A 16,426-nucleotide genomic window follows, 5' to 3' on the forward strand; every position below is an offset into this window, starting at 1 on the left:
CATAAATAAACAGCGGCCAGCCTAAAACATGGCATTGCAGCCTTTATTTACAGTTGCTCCAGTTTAAGGTCACACCACACTGAAGGGACAGCAGCACACAGATAGCAGTGGGACTGGGACTCTGTTTGACACTGAGTGATTGCCACTGGAAGCAATTGAGAATTATTTATTCATTGAAATATTGAATAACCGTTTCACACAATACTGTATCTCTGTAGTTTTTTGTTAAAAATAAATAAATAAACTCCCTGAGCAAATAGTAAGTGTTGTAGTTGGCAAAAACTTTTAACATCCTCTATGAGGTTTCAGCTATTACGTAGGTCTCACTCTAAAACCTTCATTAGTAGCGGGGACAGAACGCTTTACAAATATTCAATAATCACAGGGTCTAGAATAGAGCCCTGATGCACCCCATCATGCTGAGCGTCAGTTTCAGCTGAAGTGGCTGTGGGTAGTTGGGAGACTCACCAATGACACTCTTGGCGAACGACGCACTCTTTAGTGTGGCCAGGCCCAGATCGCCGATCTTGACGGATCCTGTGGGGCCGGTGATGAAGATGTTGTCACACTTGAGGTCCCTGTGGATGATGGGCGGGGTGCGGGTGTGGAGGAAGTGGAGGCCCTTCAGGATCTGGTGGCTCCAGCGCTGCAGCAGCTTCAGCTTCATCTCCTTGAACCTCTTCAGGTACCTGCAGGGTGAGGCTGATAAGAGTACTGCATGTGTGGCCCATGCGGGACTCAAACCCACAACCCTGTTGTCCAAGCAACTGAGTGATTGGAACCATGGGGTACAACATTGTAAGCAACAAGTGTTACTAAGTTACAGAGCACCGTGGACCAGGGGTGCTCACACTGAATCTGAGAGCCTGAGGATGAGGTAGCCTTTTCCATTCCCTCTGTCTCTGGAACCAATTCTCTCCTGTCATGCTCAAATTGAGAATTACACTACATTTCTACCGAGGTTAGCCAATAGAGTAGATACACTAACATGAACAGAAAACACAGACGGAAAGCATATCTGCTTTGAGTCTTTTGAACACCCTTTTACAAGGAGATGACGTGGGAAAATGGCACATTCTTTTCCCCATCTGCTTATTACTCAGGGAGTGGGGGTAGACTTAAAGGGATAGTTTGGGATTTTGTCAATGAAGCCCTTTATCTACTTTCCGAGATTCAGATGAACTCGTGGACACCCTTTTTATGTATCTGCGTCCAGTATGAAGGAAGTTAAAGGTAGTTTTGTGAGCCAATGCTAAGCACAAAGATTAAAGCTGTGTTCGAATACCCATACTAACATACTGTGTACTACATACTTAATGAGTATATACTACATACTATATACAGTGGGGAAAAAAAGTATTTAGTCAGCCACCAATTGTGCAAGTTCTCCCACTTAAAAAGATGAGAGAGGCCTGTAATTTTCATCATAGGTACACGTCAACTATGACAGACAAAATGAGGAGAAAAAATCCAGAAAATTACATTGTAGGATTTTTTATGAATTTATTTGCAAATTATGGTGGAAAATAAGTATTTGGTCAATAACAAAAGTTTCTCAATACTTTGTTATATACCCTTTGTTGGCAATGACACAGGTCAAACGTTTTCTGTAAGTCTTCACAAGGTTTTCACACACTGTTGCTGGTATTTTGGCCCATTCCTCCATGCAGATCTCCTCTAGAGCAGTGATGTTTTGGGGCTGTCGCTGGGCAACACGGACTTTCAACTCCCTCCAAAGATTTTCTATGGGGTTGAGATCTGGAGACTGGCTAGGCCACTCCAGGACCTTGAAATGCTTCTTACGAAGCCACTCCTTCGTTGCCCGGGCGGTGTGTTTGGGATCATTGTCATGCTGAAAGACCCAGCCACGTTTAATCTTCAATGCCCTTGCTGATGGAAGGAGGTTTTCACAAAAAATCTCACGATACATGGCCCCATTCATTCTTTCCTTTACACGGATCAGTCGTCCTGGTCCCTTTGCAGAAAAACAGCCCCAAAGCATGATGTTTCCACCTCCATGCTTCACAGTAGGTATGGTGTTCTTTGGATGCAACTCAGCATTCTTTGTCCTCCAAACACAACGAGTTGAGTTTTTACCAAAAAGTTATATTTTGGTTTCATCTGACCATATGACATTCTCCCAATCCTCTTCTGGATCATCCAAATGCACTCTAGCAAACTTCAGACGGGCCTGGACATGTACTGGCTTAAGCAGGGTTTGAGTCCCTGGCGGCGTAGTGTGTTACTGATGGTAGGCTTTGTTACTTTGGTCCCAGCTCTCTGCAGGTCATTCACTAGGTCCCCCCGTGTGGTTCTGGGATTTTTGCTCACCGTTCTTGTGATCATTTTGACCCCACGGGGTGAGATCTTGCGTGGAGCCCCAGATCGAGGGAGATTATCAGTGGTCTTGTATGTCTTCCATTTCCTAATAATTGCTCCCACAGTTGATTTCTTCAAACCAAGCTGCTTACCTATTGCAGATTCAGTCTTCCCAGCCTGGTGCAGGTCTACAATTTTGTTTCTGGTGTCCTTTGACAGCTCTTTGGTCTTGGCCATAGTGGAGTTTGGAGTGTGACTGTTTGAGGTTGTGGACAGGTGTCTTTTATACTGATAACAAGTTCAAACAGGTGCCATTAATACAGGTAACGAGTGGAGGACAGAGGAGCCTCTTAAAGAAGAAGTTACAGGTCTGTGAGAGCCAGAAATCTTGCTTGTTTGTAGGTGACCAAATACTTATTTTCCACCATAATTTGCAAATAAATTCATTAAAAATCCTACAATGTGATTTTCTGGATTTTTTTCTTCTCAATTTGTCTGTCATAGTTGACGTGTACCTATGATGAAAATTACAGGCCTCTCTCATCTTTTTAAGTGGGAGAACTTGCACAATTGGTGGCTGACTAAATACTTTTTTCCCCCACTGTACTATTAGTTCATTTTAGTATACTGTAAATGAAAGGTATCCTTTCAGTTGAGCGTACTAGCGCTTCGCCTGTCTACCGGAAGTTGATGCTGTTGCTATGCAACCTCTTGCTAGCTTGTTAGCATAACAAATTGCTAGCTAGACATCTTACGACTTCGGGTGTGTTCGTAAATTCAATCTGGAGTGCCAGAGTGCGTGGGCGTTCGTAAATTCAGAGCATTGTCAGATTGTCAGTTCGTAAATTCAGACCACTCAAAGCGCACACTGCCCGCTCTGGCCGAGGAGTAGGGTTGATCCGAGCGTTCTGACCTCACAACGGCAGTCAAGCACCCAAGCTAACTGGCTAGAATTGGCTAGCTTGCTAGCTACTTCCAGACACAAATAAGAGAACACTGCACTCTGACCATTTTACTCACCATAACAAAGCTGGTTAGGCTGTTTTCATGTTATCCAGAGCGTTGGTGACTGTAACTGTGCAGTTGGCAACAATTTAATGACGCTTTTTTGCAAACGTTTACTGACACCGGCCATATTTAACGGGTGTTGAGCGTTCGTAAATTAAAACAGTTATTCTGCGCACTGGCACACTAAGACGAGAGTGCTCTGAAATCGGAGTAGATAGCCAGAGCGAATTTACAAACGCACCCAAATTCACAATGTCCATTGAGAATGCACAACGACTATACTACTTAGCTAAGAATGACGAGAATAATCAAGTCAATAAACTTTGGGTAGTTAGATAGCATATAGTTCATATACTGGCAAGTTTGATGTATTAGCAGCCAACTAACGTTAGGTTAGTTATGCGGTTCATAAGGATAGAGTAACAAACAAATTGTCAGCCAACATAAAGTGTCACGTAACTTATTTGAAAAGTCATTACTTTATTACATTGCTCAACATTTTCTTAACATTTCTCATAATTAGTTAAAGCAAATAATTTGAAAATATTTTCCGCCCATTTTCGGAAGAATTGCATTATGGGCCCTAAAAGCACAGAAATAGTGTCCACTGCTTGTATACTTCGTATTTTGGTGAATGTAGTACGACATCCGGGAACTTTTGGCATACTAACTATATCCATACTATGATCAATAAGCATACTACATACTCAATTTACGTCACAAATAGTACTGTTAGTGCGGTTAGTATAAGTATTCGAACACACCTTAAGTCTTAGGGTACAGCTAGCATACTTTCAGTCTTTGTGCTAAGCTAGTTAGCATTGGCTTGTGAAACTACCTCTAACTTCCTTCATACTGGATTCAGATACATAAAAATGGTATCCCTTTAACTCACGTCTTGAGGGTGCCTGACGTCATGAGCTCGGTGACAAGAAGGATGACCTTGTGGCCCTTGCAGTTGTCCTTCCAGGAGTCGTAGAAGCGGACGATATTGGGATGCTGCAGCCCCTTCAGCATCTCCACCTCCTCACTGAAACGCTGGCGCTCCACCTTCGTCAGCCTCCGCGTCTGGAGACAGGGAAGAGGAGAATACATTATTATAGTGGTGAGACTATATACATAGTAGGTTATAGAGATAAAATAGAGTAGACATAAAAATACCATTAAGAGGGGGAAGAGGGGAATACATTATTATATACAGAAGTATTGAGATTTGAGGTTAAATGGACGAGACACAAATATACAGTATATAATACACAATGTAGAGGCCAATGCTAAGTCATCTACTATGCAACGTTGCAAATGTATCTAGGCCCCTCAATGTAATTATAGGGGGCTGGGTTTCATTGCATAAGGTTACACATGCATGTGAGTTCACTGCATAATGTTTGCAGATGAACAGACATAGCTTTAAAATCTATGTAAACAAAAATGTAGATGTGAATATACTACAGTATTGATACAGTAGCCAGTACTCTAATTATGAACCTGTGGTGGGAGGAGGCGTAAAAGACTACCAGCGCCAGAGACCAGAGAGTTGAGCCAAGCCAGAAACCTGCCACCCCCAGCCCTAGGGGCTTGGAAACACTGACGCGTAACAGTTCTCTAATGGCACCAAGTGTTTTCTAGCTTCAATGTTTTTGGAGGGGGTAAGAGCATAGTTCCCAGAAATGAATGCATCAATTATAGTGAAAAGGAAAGTGATTGCTTCAGAGAGATTTAGCAGCTTGTTTTTGTTAGCATTTCCAAAATGCTGGATGGGGTGTGTTGTGTAGTTATTTTTATTTTTTTACAAACAGCCCAGCCGGTGCTTTTAAGTACAAAGCGACCTCTCTCTCTCTCTCTCTCAGGAGGCCAACTGTCCACACTCACTCTAAAGATTACGCAACAATAAGGCAGTGATATCAGGCCAGTAGTTCTCACTGCCCTCTGCTGTCCCTCTCAGAACACAGGCTGTCCTACTGTATGCCTGCTCTGTCCACAAACACCAAGCTGTCATTCTCAGTCAAGTGTCCTGATCCAGGAGCCAAGCTCACAACAACAAGGAGCACTATTGGTAGAATTTGCCACCTGGGCATCGTGACACTAACGCCCAGTGACAGTGCAAAGTGGGTGCCAAAGTCAACCTGAATGAGGGCTGTCCTGTTTACAGCACACACTAGGGCATTTTGTGGACTAAGTTCACAGAGAACCAGGCTGATGAGGGATGTCCAATGACGACACCCAGCTTATGTAAGAGTGGCAGTGGGAGCAGCTGGTGGGGGGATGGAGGAGTGATGGGGGTAGAGAGCAGGGGGTTGATTTCTTCCTTCACTGGACAACCTATTTTTGGGTCGCCGCATCCAGGAATGAACCCCACATAAAAAAAAACAGCTGTGCGAGGCTCCTCACTCAATCTCTCTATCTCACTCTCTCCATCTCTCTAGATCTCTTTCAACCCACCAGGAATGGATTTGGTGATCAAACACCAGCCAGTTAAATTATTTAGTAGGCAGCCATCAGAAGCAGTGAAATTGCCACCTCTAGCTCTCTGCCACCAATTCTAGTAAAAGCCTGGTACTTTGACTTGCTGCAGCTTTGATCGGTCTCCATCGGCAAAGTCCATGAAGATGATGGGTAAGAGTATGTGTGTGTGTGTGTGTGTGTGTGTGTGTGTGTGTGTGTGTGTGTGTGTGTGTGTGTGTTTTGAGGGGTGTTAATGCATTACACTAGTAATGCATTAATCGATACAGTTACATATCTGGACATTATTTTTGACGATATATCGTATCGTATCGTTTTGACAATATCGCAGTATTATTTTTGCGCTAGTTGGCTGTACCTGCACCAAAACTCCAGTACTTTTCCTTCATAGCTTGTTCTCCATCTTCTTTTTAAATAAGGAGCCAATTTTTTTCAGCTCTTTTATTTCCATGACTGATCAAAACTCTTTTTCTCATGGCTCTCTCTTGTTCCTCTGCAGCAGACATATGGTGAGCAATACGTTTGGAACATCGAATCGCAATAAAATCACATTATCGAATCGCAATACATTTACTATCGTGAGAACTTGAGAATCACAATACATATCGTATCGGTACGTAAGTATTGTGATAATATCGTATCGTGAGGTCCCTGGCAATTCCCAGCTCTGCTGTCGTATTATATAAAATAGTTCAAAGCTTTATTTACAGTGGGGTCTGAAATTATTGACACCCTTGATAAAGATGAGCAATAATGACTGTATAAAATAAATAATTCAATTACTGAGCAGTATTGCGGAAACTATATATTATTTTATACTATTACAATTGCTCAGAGAAAGAGATTTTGTTTAACAAGTAATACTTTTTTTCTCAAAAAGGTAGGGTCAAAGATCACACCCCCAAGACATGCTAACCTCCCATGTTATTGGTAATGGTGAGAGGTTAGCATGTCTTGGGGGTATGATCTTTGACACTAACTTTCTTACTCATCATCAGTCACGATTCATTCAGAATTATCCGTAATCATGGTAGCATCCACATTAATGTAGACGTGTTAGAAACATATTCAATTCTAATTTATAATAAAAGTCACTCCGAAATGACACAATACATTATTTACAATTAATTTCTATTGGGCACAAAATAATCTGAAACACAACCAAAACGAACTGCAAATGCATCCAAGTTTGTAGAGTCACAAGCTTGATGTATTCATTGTTTGCTAGGAATATGGGACAAATACTAAACTTTTGACTACTTTATTTATAAGAATCTTTAGGGGTGTCAATCATTTTGACCCCTAACTTTTTGAGAAAATAAATGATTACTTGTTAAACAAAATCTCTTTCTCTGAGCAATTGTATTAGTATAAAGTAATATAATTATTGCTCATCTTTATCAAGGGTGTCAATAATTTCAACCCCACTATATATACAGAGAGGATGGCTCACTTAGGAGAAATTTACAGATCCTCTTTTGTCAGTTGTTTTCCATGGAGTTGGCCGTCAACAATGTACTGTAAAAATGTTGGGTCACAGTCTAAGAAGAATGAATGGCTGTATTCATCAGAAAATAATTTTTCTGTAATAGTGTAAAATCACTGTTCTGGCTCCAAATAGAGATATCAGTTGTACAGTGTACTGTAGCTTGTGGGCTGCTATGACGATCTGACCACAGACTTGCCAAACAACATTGGGTCTCATCTGCCTATAGACAGAGGTGCACTCCGCGCCTGTTCCTGGACCTGCTAGTTTGAGTATGACTTATCTAACAGGAAACTGAGCTTTATTGTCTGTTGAATGTGAAAGGGAGGGGGGTGCTCACTGGCTCCATAACTCAAATAAAACACTGCTCACATTTGATTAGGCCTTTCAAAGCTGTGGTTTAATATACCCAAGTCCTGCTGTGCCAAACTTGACCAGGACAAAGTCAAGATTTAGGAGGGAAAGATCTTTAAGAACGAGAACAGTGCCAAGGAGCTATGAGAGAACGTCAGAATTCAGCCCAAGGCAGGTAATAGCACTATGAGAATGTGCCTTACAGTAAGTGCCCCTGTGCCCTGGCTATAGACCCTGGCTAGTGTCCATATCCACCAAAGGAACCAATACTAAGGAGAATGCTTGCTGGCTTAACAGTAGCTTTGGGGAATGGATTTCGTCAATGCATACAGAGTGGATATAGGATCTATGCCTGAATCATTAGCAGGAGATCAGTCCAAGCAGCAGCTTTTATGTAAGTGGCTGTGGGTTTTGGAGAATTCTCAGTAGGTTTTAATTGGATGACGGTGATGTTGAACACATTCAGGCAGAAAAATGCCAAGAGCACACAGGGTTTTTTCTGACTAAAATCAGATATAAGGTATGTAGAAAATATAATGGACCTTATAAGATCATCTTTGAGAACTAACTATCACCTAAATAAAAGCTAGACAGTCAGGGAGAATCAGAAATTCCCCAAATCATGCATTCAGGAGTATTTTTGTCATGGCATGGGGCCCCCATTGATTTTGTTATAATATTTGAGTCACTCAGATAGCATAAGCCATGGCAAAATGTGTAGAACGGCAGGAAATTAACTTTAAAACGGCAACATTTTATCCCCGCCACATGGGAAAATGTGTCACTATGGCCAACAGGAATTTTCGGGTCGGTGACCACACCATTGGCCACGCCCATGGCCACACACTCGCCACCTAAGCCTCATTTTGATCCAGAAAAAACCCTGGCACAGCAGCAGAAAAAGCAGCCCTTTAACTGTTGATGCCTTTTTTTTACTGAGGTAGCGACTGCAGCAGAAAAGTAATACCAGAAACACAATTGCAGCACCATGGAGCGGCCTGTGCATGTGTGTGTGTAATGTATGTGAGCGAGTGAAGGAGAGAAAGGGAGGTGAAGATGTGTGGAGATGTGTGAAATATAACTTATGTTGTACATTGTAATAAGTCTGTAAGTATTATATAAAACAGTGTGTAGCCTATGCCATAATGTGGTTGTCTAGAAGGAGTGGAAGTTTTTATCGTTATCAGGAACAGCCTGTTTTTTCTCAAGGTCACATTGATTTTAACCTGAGGTAATTGACACTGTGTCATAGTGACACCAATGCCCTTTTCTCCAACCCTGCAACCTAACCTCAGGGCAATTCGTAAGATTTGGTAAGTAAATCCGATCCCCCATTTACTATGATACATTATGTTACGTTACATTATGAATGGAATAGCGGTCGTACAATATCATACGAATTAGAGGATGTACAATATCATACGTCTTACCAGGACGTACAACAGCATACGAATTGGATGACTCTGATTACAGGACTATGATTGAATCGTACTACACCGGCTCCGACTCTCATCAGATGTGGCAGGGCTTGCAAACTATTACAGACTACAAAGGGAAGCACAGCCGTAAGCTGCCCAGTGACACGACCCTACCAGACAAGCTAAATTACTTGAAGTGCTTTGAAAGGCTGGTCATGGCTCACATCAACACCATTATCCCAGAAACCCTAGACCCACTCCAATTTACATACCTCCCCAACAGATCCACAGATGATGCAATCTCTATTGCACTCCACACTGCCCTTTCCCACCAGGACAAAAGGAACACCTACGTGAGAATGCTGTTCATTGACTACAGCTCAGCATTCAACACCATAGTGCCCTCAAAGCTCATCACCAAGCTAAGGACCCTGGGACTAAACACCTCCCTCTGCAACTGGATCCTGGACTTCCTGACGGGCCGCCCCCAGGTGGTAAGGGTTGGCAGCAACACATCTGCCACGCTGATCCTCAACACGGGGGCCCCTCAGGGGTGCGTGCTCAGTCCCCTCCTGTACTCCCTGTTCACCCATGACTGCATGGCCAGGCACGACTCCAACACCATCATTAAGTTTGCGGACAACACAACAGTGGTAGGCCTGATCACCGACAATGATGAGACAGCCTGTAGGGAGGAGGTCAGAGACCTGGCCGTGTGGTGCCAGGATATCAACCTCTCCCTCAACGTGATCAAGACAAAGGAGATGATTGTGGACTACAGGAAAAGGAGGACCGAACACTCCCCTATTCTCATCGACGGGCTGTAGTTCACCAACAAACTATCATGGTCCAAATACACCAAGACAGTCGTGAAGAGGGCACGACCAAGCCTATTCCCCCTCAGGAGACTGAAAAGATTTGGCATGGGTCCTCAGATCCTCAAAAAGTTATACAGCTGCACCATCGAGAGCATCCTGACTGGTTGCGTCACTGCCTGCTATGGCAACTGCTCTGCCTCCGACGCAAGGCACTACAGAGGGTAGTGCGTATGGCACAGTATATCACTGGGGCCAAGCTTCCTGCCATCCTGGACCTCTATACCAGGCGGTGTCAGAGGAAGGCCCTGGTAAACTCCAGCCACCCAAGTCATAGACTGTTCTCTCTGCTACCGCACGGCAAGCGGTACCGGAGCGTCAAGTCAAGGTCCAAAAGACTTCTTAACAGCTTCTACCACCAAGCCATAAGACTCATGAACAGCTAATCAAATGGCTACCCGGACTATTTGCATTGTCCCCCCACCCCCTCTTTTACGCTGCTGCTACTCTCTGTTTATTATCTATGCATAGTCACTTTACCTCTACCTACATGTACATATTACCTCAATTACCTCGACTAATGTGCCCCCTCACATTGACTCTCTACTGGTACCCCCTGTATATAGCCTCACTACTGTTATTTTACTGCTGCTCTTTAATTATTAGTTATTTTTCTTCTTTTTTTTTTTTTTTTTTACTTATCTATTTTTTACTTAACACTTATTTTTCTTAAAACTGCATTGTTAGTTAAGGGCTGTAAGTAAGCATTTCACTGTAAGGTCTACACCTGTTGTATTCGGCACATGTGACAAATACAATTTGATTTGATTTGATTTTATGTAATTTATTATACATGTTAGATGATCTTGTATTATACATATTTCTCTGAGACCAGGTTGCATGTTGCATCAGAACAACAAAGGAGAATTACAGGGATAATTTACGTTGGTGGTTTGGAGAACTAAAGACAAAGGTTAGGAGAATTTACAGAAAAGGTTAGGTGAATTGGGTTAAGGTTAGAATAAGGGTTAGGGGAAGAGTTAGTTACAGGGAGAATTTACGTTGGTGGTTTGGAGAACTAAAGACAAAGGTTAGGAGAATTTACAGAAAAGGTGAATTGGGTTAAGGTTAGAATAAGGGTTAGGGGAAGAGTTAGCTAAAATGCTACAGTTGTCCCTGACACGACTCGAACACGCAACCTTTGGATTGCTAGACGGTCGTGGTATACGTCCACCCATCCTCCCGACCATCCTCCCTCCAATCGTTCCTGTCTTAAGTAACCTTCTGTCTTTGGTAACCATCCCAAACGTAACATATCATACTTATTGGAGGTACAAAGATTTCCTAAAATTCCACATGTCCAGTCTGAACCTTAAGGTTCTGTTAAGAACTACAGTGGTTACAGATTAGACTCTGTGAATTTTTTTTGTTAAACATTGCAGTCTTTTTTAAATTAGTAGAGAAACAATGCTTCATTGTACATTCTGAGTTACAATTAGGAAAAATTGATTTACTTCAGATGACTGTGCTTTTGGTTTGCCTCTGAGGCAGGAGAAACTTCAGCTATTTTCTAGGCAGGATTACTGATTGAGCAGTAGTGCAGTCAGTTACTGTAAGAAACTGTATAAGACCACAATAGCTTCAGGGAGGAGCACAGGGAACTGCAACTCAAAGCAGCTAAAAACAACTAATTGTCCAACAACATACGGAATCTGTTTGCATATCTTCTTTAATCTAACTAATATTATAACATTTATGTACTAACTTATATTTACAGACAATCAGATCTATCCCAGAAGATTCAAAGTGAATCTCCAAATCCAGATTTGTGGACAGTTCTGAACAGTTAGTTGCCACTATGTAACCCCAAGGAAACATAGGGTCACTATGCTTGCTGTCTGAACTGCATACCCTTCCCACACACTCCATGCTAGGGTGGTCAAAATTAGCCTCTGGGCCGAGTGTCCTCAAATCACATGGGGCGTCAGCCTCCAAAAACTAACCCAGAGAGGGGAGGGACCTGGCCCTGAAGGGGGAATTATTAGTCCCCGAGGATCTCGGCATGCGCCGCAAAGCCAGGAGGTATTTGGCCGGCGAATGCCACCTCACCATTACATAAGCACTGTTTGGTGGTTTGCAGGGCCTGGCAACCCACAACCAGCTGGGAGGGGAGAGGGTGTGGTGGGGGTGGGAAGGGTGGGAAGGGTGGGAAGGGTGGGTGTCAAAGATATTGGTAAGTAACACTTCAGAATAAGGCACATTGTATGAGGCCTATTAGCAGCTAATTAGCTATGAAGCCATAATGGAAATGAATGTGTTCGCAGGTTATTAGGCAATTCATCATACATGGTCTACTAACTAGAGGTTTGGGGCTGGTAGAGAGTAGAGACTCATGAGCTAATAGTATTAAACTATTTCACTACCATTACATTTCAAATCTTAATTCCCATGAAAATAAACAAGTCAAATCCACCTGCAGAGATTTGCTGAGAAACCTTCTGCATTACTGTAGTGATTTGCACGTGACTGCAGTTCAAACTGACAGACATTAGCTATTGACTTGAGACGGACATAAGATTAGTATCATGCCAAGTGATAGGGTCTTTTTGTATTTGTGCTGAGTGCCTCAGGGTACTTATTTAACCTACAGCCACTTGTGAAGTTTCTCCTTCCGAATCTCAAGAGCCAACCAGAGACAAGGTATACTGGTGCTTCTCTGTGGCTCTGATGACCCAAACAACCCATTTAGGGGTAACTGAGTAGTCCCTGTGGCTGTGGTGTTTGTGATGGTCTGGAGGTTCATGTTCAAGTAAATAACAGCTGGAAGGACTGAACACTTGAACCCCTGTTAAAGCCATTCAGGTTCCTAATGGGGGGCAGCTATGACGTAGTGAAGAGGATATCATTGACTAAGACAAGTGAAACTGATGTCATAGGGGCTAACTGACTAAAAAAACCCACTGATAAGGCCTCAGCTCACGTTCCAAGGAAGCACTGACGTTGCATGTTTCGACCGTTGGAAAACAGTGGAAAAAACAAACAATGAGAGAAAGCGAGTCACAGTTGATTTGATAAGGAAACTGACATTATATCTCCCTCATCGACCTTGGGGCTGGGGCCAGCTCACAGCATGCCTTTCTCGCTCCTTGGCTCGCTCCTTGTCTCTGAGCAAAGAAAAGATCTGCAGGGTGGAGGGAGCGAAGGAGGAAGGATGGATGTTACATACTTATGTCAGTGGGAAATCTGTCTGAAGATTCACGATCACACTGTATCGCCGGGACTTCCTTCCTCCATTTCGCACAGCTTGAGAAACAGCCCCCAAAGCAAGGATTTATGGGGTCCATAAAAGCAGCCATGTCCCTGGTCCTCATAAAAGGGCTGCTCAGACAGTGGGACTGAGGAGGTGTAGGACCTTCTGACTGTTTTAACCCTTTCTGGAAACGACTATGTTCACCCATTGAAACATCTATTAATGCTAAGCTCTTGCACCAGATAATAAACCATGTCACTAGGACGTGCTGACAATGATTCTATAACATGCTCTCAGACTAATGTTTTCACAAGGTTATGTATTTGTTTAGAACCTGTCACGCCCCTGACCTAGAGAACTCTTGCTGGTTGGGTCAGGGTGTGAGTTCAGTTTGAGATCTATGTTATTGTATTTCTATGTTTGATTCTAGTATTTGTATATCTATGTTTGGCCGGGTGTGATTCCCAATCAGAGGCAGCTGTCGCTCGTTGTCTCTGATTGGGGATCATACTTAGGTAGACTGGTTGCCTACCTTAGTTGTGGGATCTTGACTCGTGTTTGGCTTGTTGTGTGTAGCCACTGTTTTGAGCTTCACGTTTAGTTATTTTGTTAAGTGTTTATTCTTATTAATAAACATGTACGCATACCAAGCTGCACCTTGGTCTGACCCGTCTCTCAACGATCGTGACAGAACCTGACATGAACCAAACAGGTTGACGAATAAAAGGTTTCGGAATGACTATGTACGAAAATGATAAGAATGAGTGACACATTGAAACAAAAATCAATACATCACTGTTCTCTTATCAACTTGACACAAATGGTACCAGGCATAGACAAGTGCACCTGTGTCTTCATCAATAAATACCACCATTAAGTCGATTCAACAACACTTTCCGTATACTGTCACACCAGACCATTCTATGTACAAATCAATACAAGACAAAGGCTGAACTGCCCATTAAAACTCATTTTCCAACCACTCCACAAATGTCTTGTTAACAAACTATAGTTTTGGCAAGTCGGTTAGGACATCTACTTTGTGCATGACACACGTAATTTTTCCAACAATTGTTTACAGGCAGATTATTTCATTTATAATTCACTGTATCACAATTCCAGTGGGTCAGAAGTTTACATACAATAAGTTGACTGTGCCTTTAAACAGCTTGGAAAATTCCAGAAAATGATGTCATTTTTGCACTCATCATTTGAGTCAATTGGAGGTGTCCCTGTGGATGTATTTCAAGGCCTACCTTCAAACTCAGTGCCTCTTTGCTTGACATCATGGGAAAATGAAAAGAAATCAGCCAAGACCTCAAAAACAAAAAATTGTAGACCTCCACATGTCTGGTCATCCTTGGGAGCAATTTCCCATCGCATGAAGGTACCACATTCATCTGTACAAACAATAGTACGCAAGTATAAACACCATGGGAACACGCAGCCGTCATACCGCTCAGGAAGGAGACACATTCTGTCTCCTAGAGATCAACATACTTTGGTGCGAAAAGTGCAAATCAATCCCAGAACAACAGCAATATATAGGACCTTGTGAAGATGCTGGAGGAAACAGGTACAAAAGTATCTATATCCACAGTAAAAACAAGTCCTATATTGACATAACCTGAAAGGCCGCTCAGCAAGGAAGAAGCCACTGCTCCAAAACCGCCATAAAAAAGCCAGACTACGGTTTGCAACTGCACATGGGGACAAAGATCATACTTTTTGGAGAAATGTCCTCTGGTCTGATGAAACAAAAATAGAACTGTTTGGCCATAATGACCATCGTTATGTTTGGAGGAAAAAGGGGGTTGCTTGCAAGCTGAAAAAACACCATACCAACCGTGAAGCACAGGGGTGGCAGCATCATGCTGTGTGGGTGCTTTGCTGCAGGAGGGACTGGTGCACTTCACAAAATAGATGGCATCATGAGGAAGGAAAATTATGTGGATATATTGAAGCAACATCTCAAGACATCAGTCAGGAAGTTAAAGCTTGGTCGCAAATGGCTCTTCCAAATGGACAATGACCCCAAGCATACTTCCAAAGTTGTGGAAAAATGGCTTAAGGACAACAAAGTCAAGGTATTGGAGTGGCCATCACAAAGCCCTGACCTCAACCCTATAGAAAATGTGTGGGCAGAACTGAAAAGGTGTGTGCGAGCAAGGAGGCCTACAAACCTGATTCAGTTACACCAGCTCTGTCAGGAGGAATGGGCCAAAATTCACCCAACTTGTGTATGTAAACTTCTGACCCACTGGGAATGTGATGAAATAAATAAAAGCTGAAATAAATCATTTTCTCTACTATTATTCTGACATTTCACATTCTTAAAATAAAGTGGTGATCCTAACTGACATAAGACAGGGAATTTTTACCAGGATTAAATGTCAGGAATTGTGAAAAACTGTGTTTAAATGTATTTGGCTAAGGTGTATGTAGCTTCCAACACTCTACTCAGCAAATTGGATGTAGTCTATCACAGTGCCATCCGTTTTGTCACCAAAGCCCCATATACTACCCACCACTGTGACCTGTACGCTCTTGTTGGCTGGTCCTCACTACATATTCGTCGCCAAACCCACTGGCTCCAGGCCATCTATAAATCACTGCTAGGCAAATCCCCGCCTTATCTTAGCTCATTGGTCACCATAGCAACACCCACCCGTAGTATGCGCTCCAGCAGGTATATCTCACTGGTCATCCCCAAAGCCAACACCTCCTTTGGCCGCCATTCCTTCCAGTTCTCTGCTGCCAATGACTGGAACAAATTGCAAAAATCTCTGAAGCTGGAGACACTTATCTCCCTCACTAACTTTAAGCATCAGTTGTCAGAGCACCTTACCGATCACTGCACCTGTACACAGCCCATCTGAAATTAGCCCGCCCAACTACCTCATCCCTATATTGTTATTTATTTTGCTCATTTGCACCCCAGTATCTTTATTTGCACATCATCTCTTGCACATATATCATTCCAGTGTTAATACTAATTGTAATTATTTTGCACTATAGCCTATTTATTGCCTTACCTCCATAACTTGCTACATTTGCACACATTGTATATATTTTCTGTTGTATTTTTGACTTTTTGTTTTGTTTACCCCATATGTAACTCTGTGTTGTTGTTTTTATCGCACTGCTTTGCTTTATCTTGGCCAGGTCGCAGTTGTAAATGAGAACTTGTTCTCAACTGGCTTACCTGGTTAAATAAAGGTGAAATAAATAAAAAATAAAAATGTAAACTTCCAACTTCAACTGTAGGTAGTTTGTAGCAGATGGAGTTCAGATAATTTCACGCCTGCCACTT

The 16,426-nt window shown here is 42.6% G+C and overlaps 1 protein-coding gene across 2 annotated transcripts in view; it reads right to left on the minus strand.

The window, feature by feature from the left end:
• The window catches only part of LOC311104178 (serine/threonine-protein kinase WNK4-like), a 92,946-nt gene that overhangs the window by 56,784 nt on the left and 19,736 nt on the right, over positions 1–16,426 (minus strand). For both annotated transcript variants that reach the window (XM_084145869.1, XM_084145870.1), the window contains exons 2-3: positions 4,223–4,395; positions 469–689 (exon numbers count right to left, since the gene is read on the minus strand). In XM_084145869.1, coding sequence (XP_084001995.1) covers positions 469–689; positions 4,223–4,395 — 394 coding nt within the window. The remainder of the gene's footprint in view (positions 1–468; positions 690–4,222; positions 4,396–16,426) is intronic.

This window comes from Coregonus lavaretus, assembly GCF_964263955.1.
Source record: "Coregonus lavaretus genome assembly, chromosome: 28".
In the NCBI taxonomy this organism is placed as follows: Eukaryota; Metazoa; Chordata; class Actinopteri; order Salmoniformes; family Salmonidae; genus Coregonus; species Coregonus lavaretus.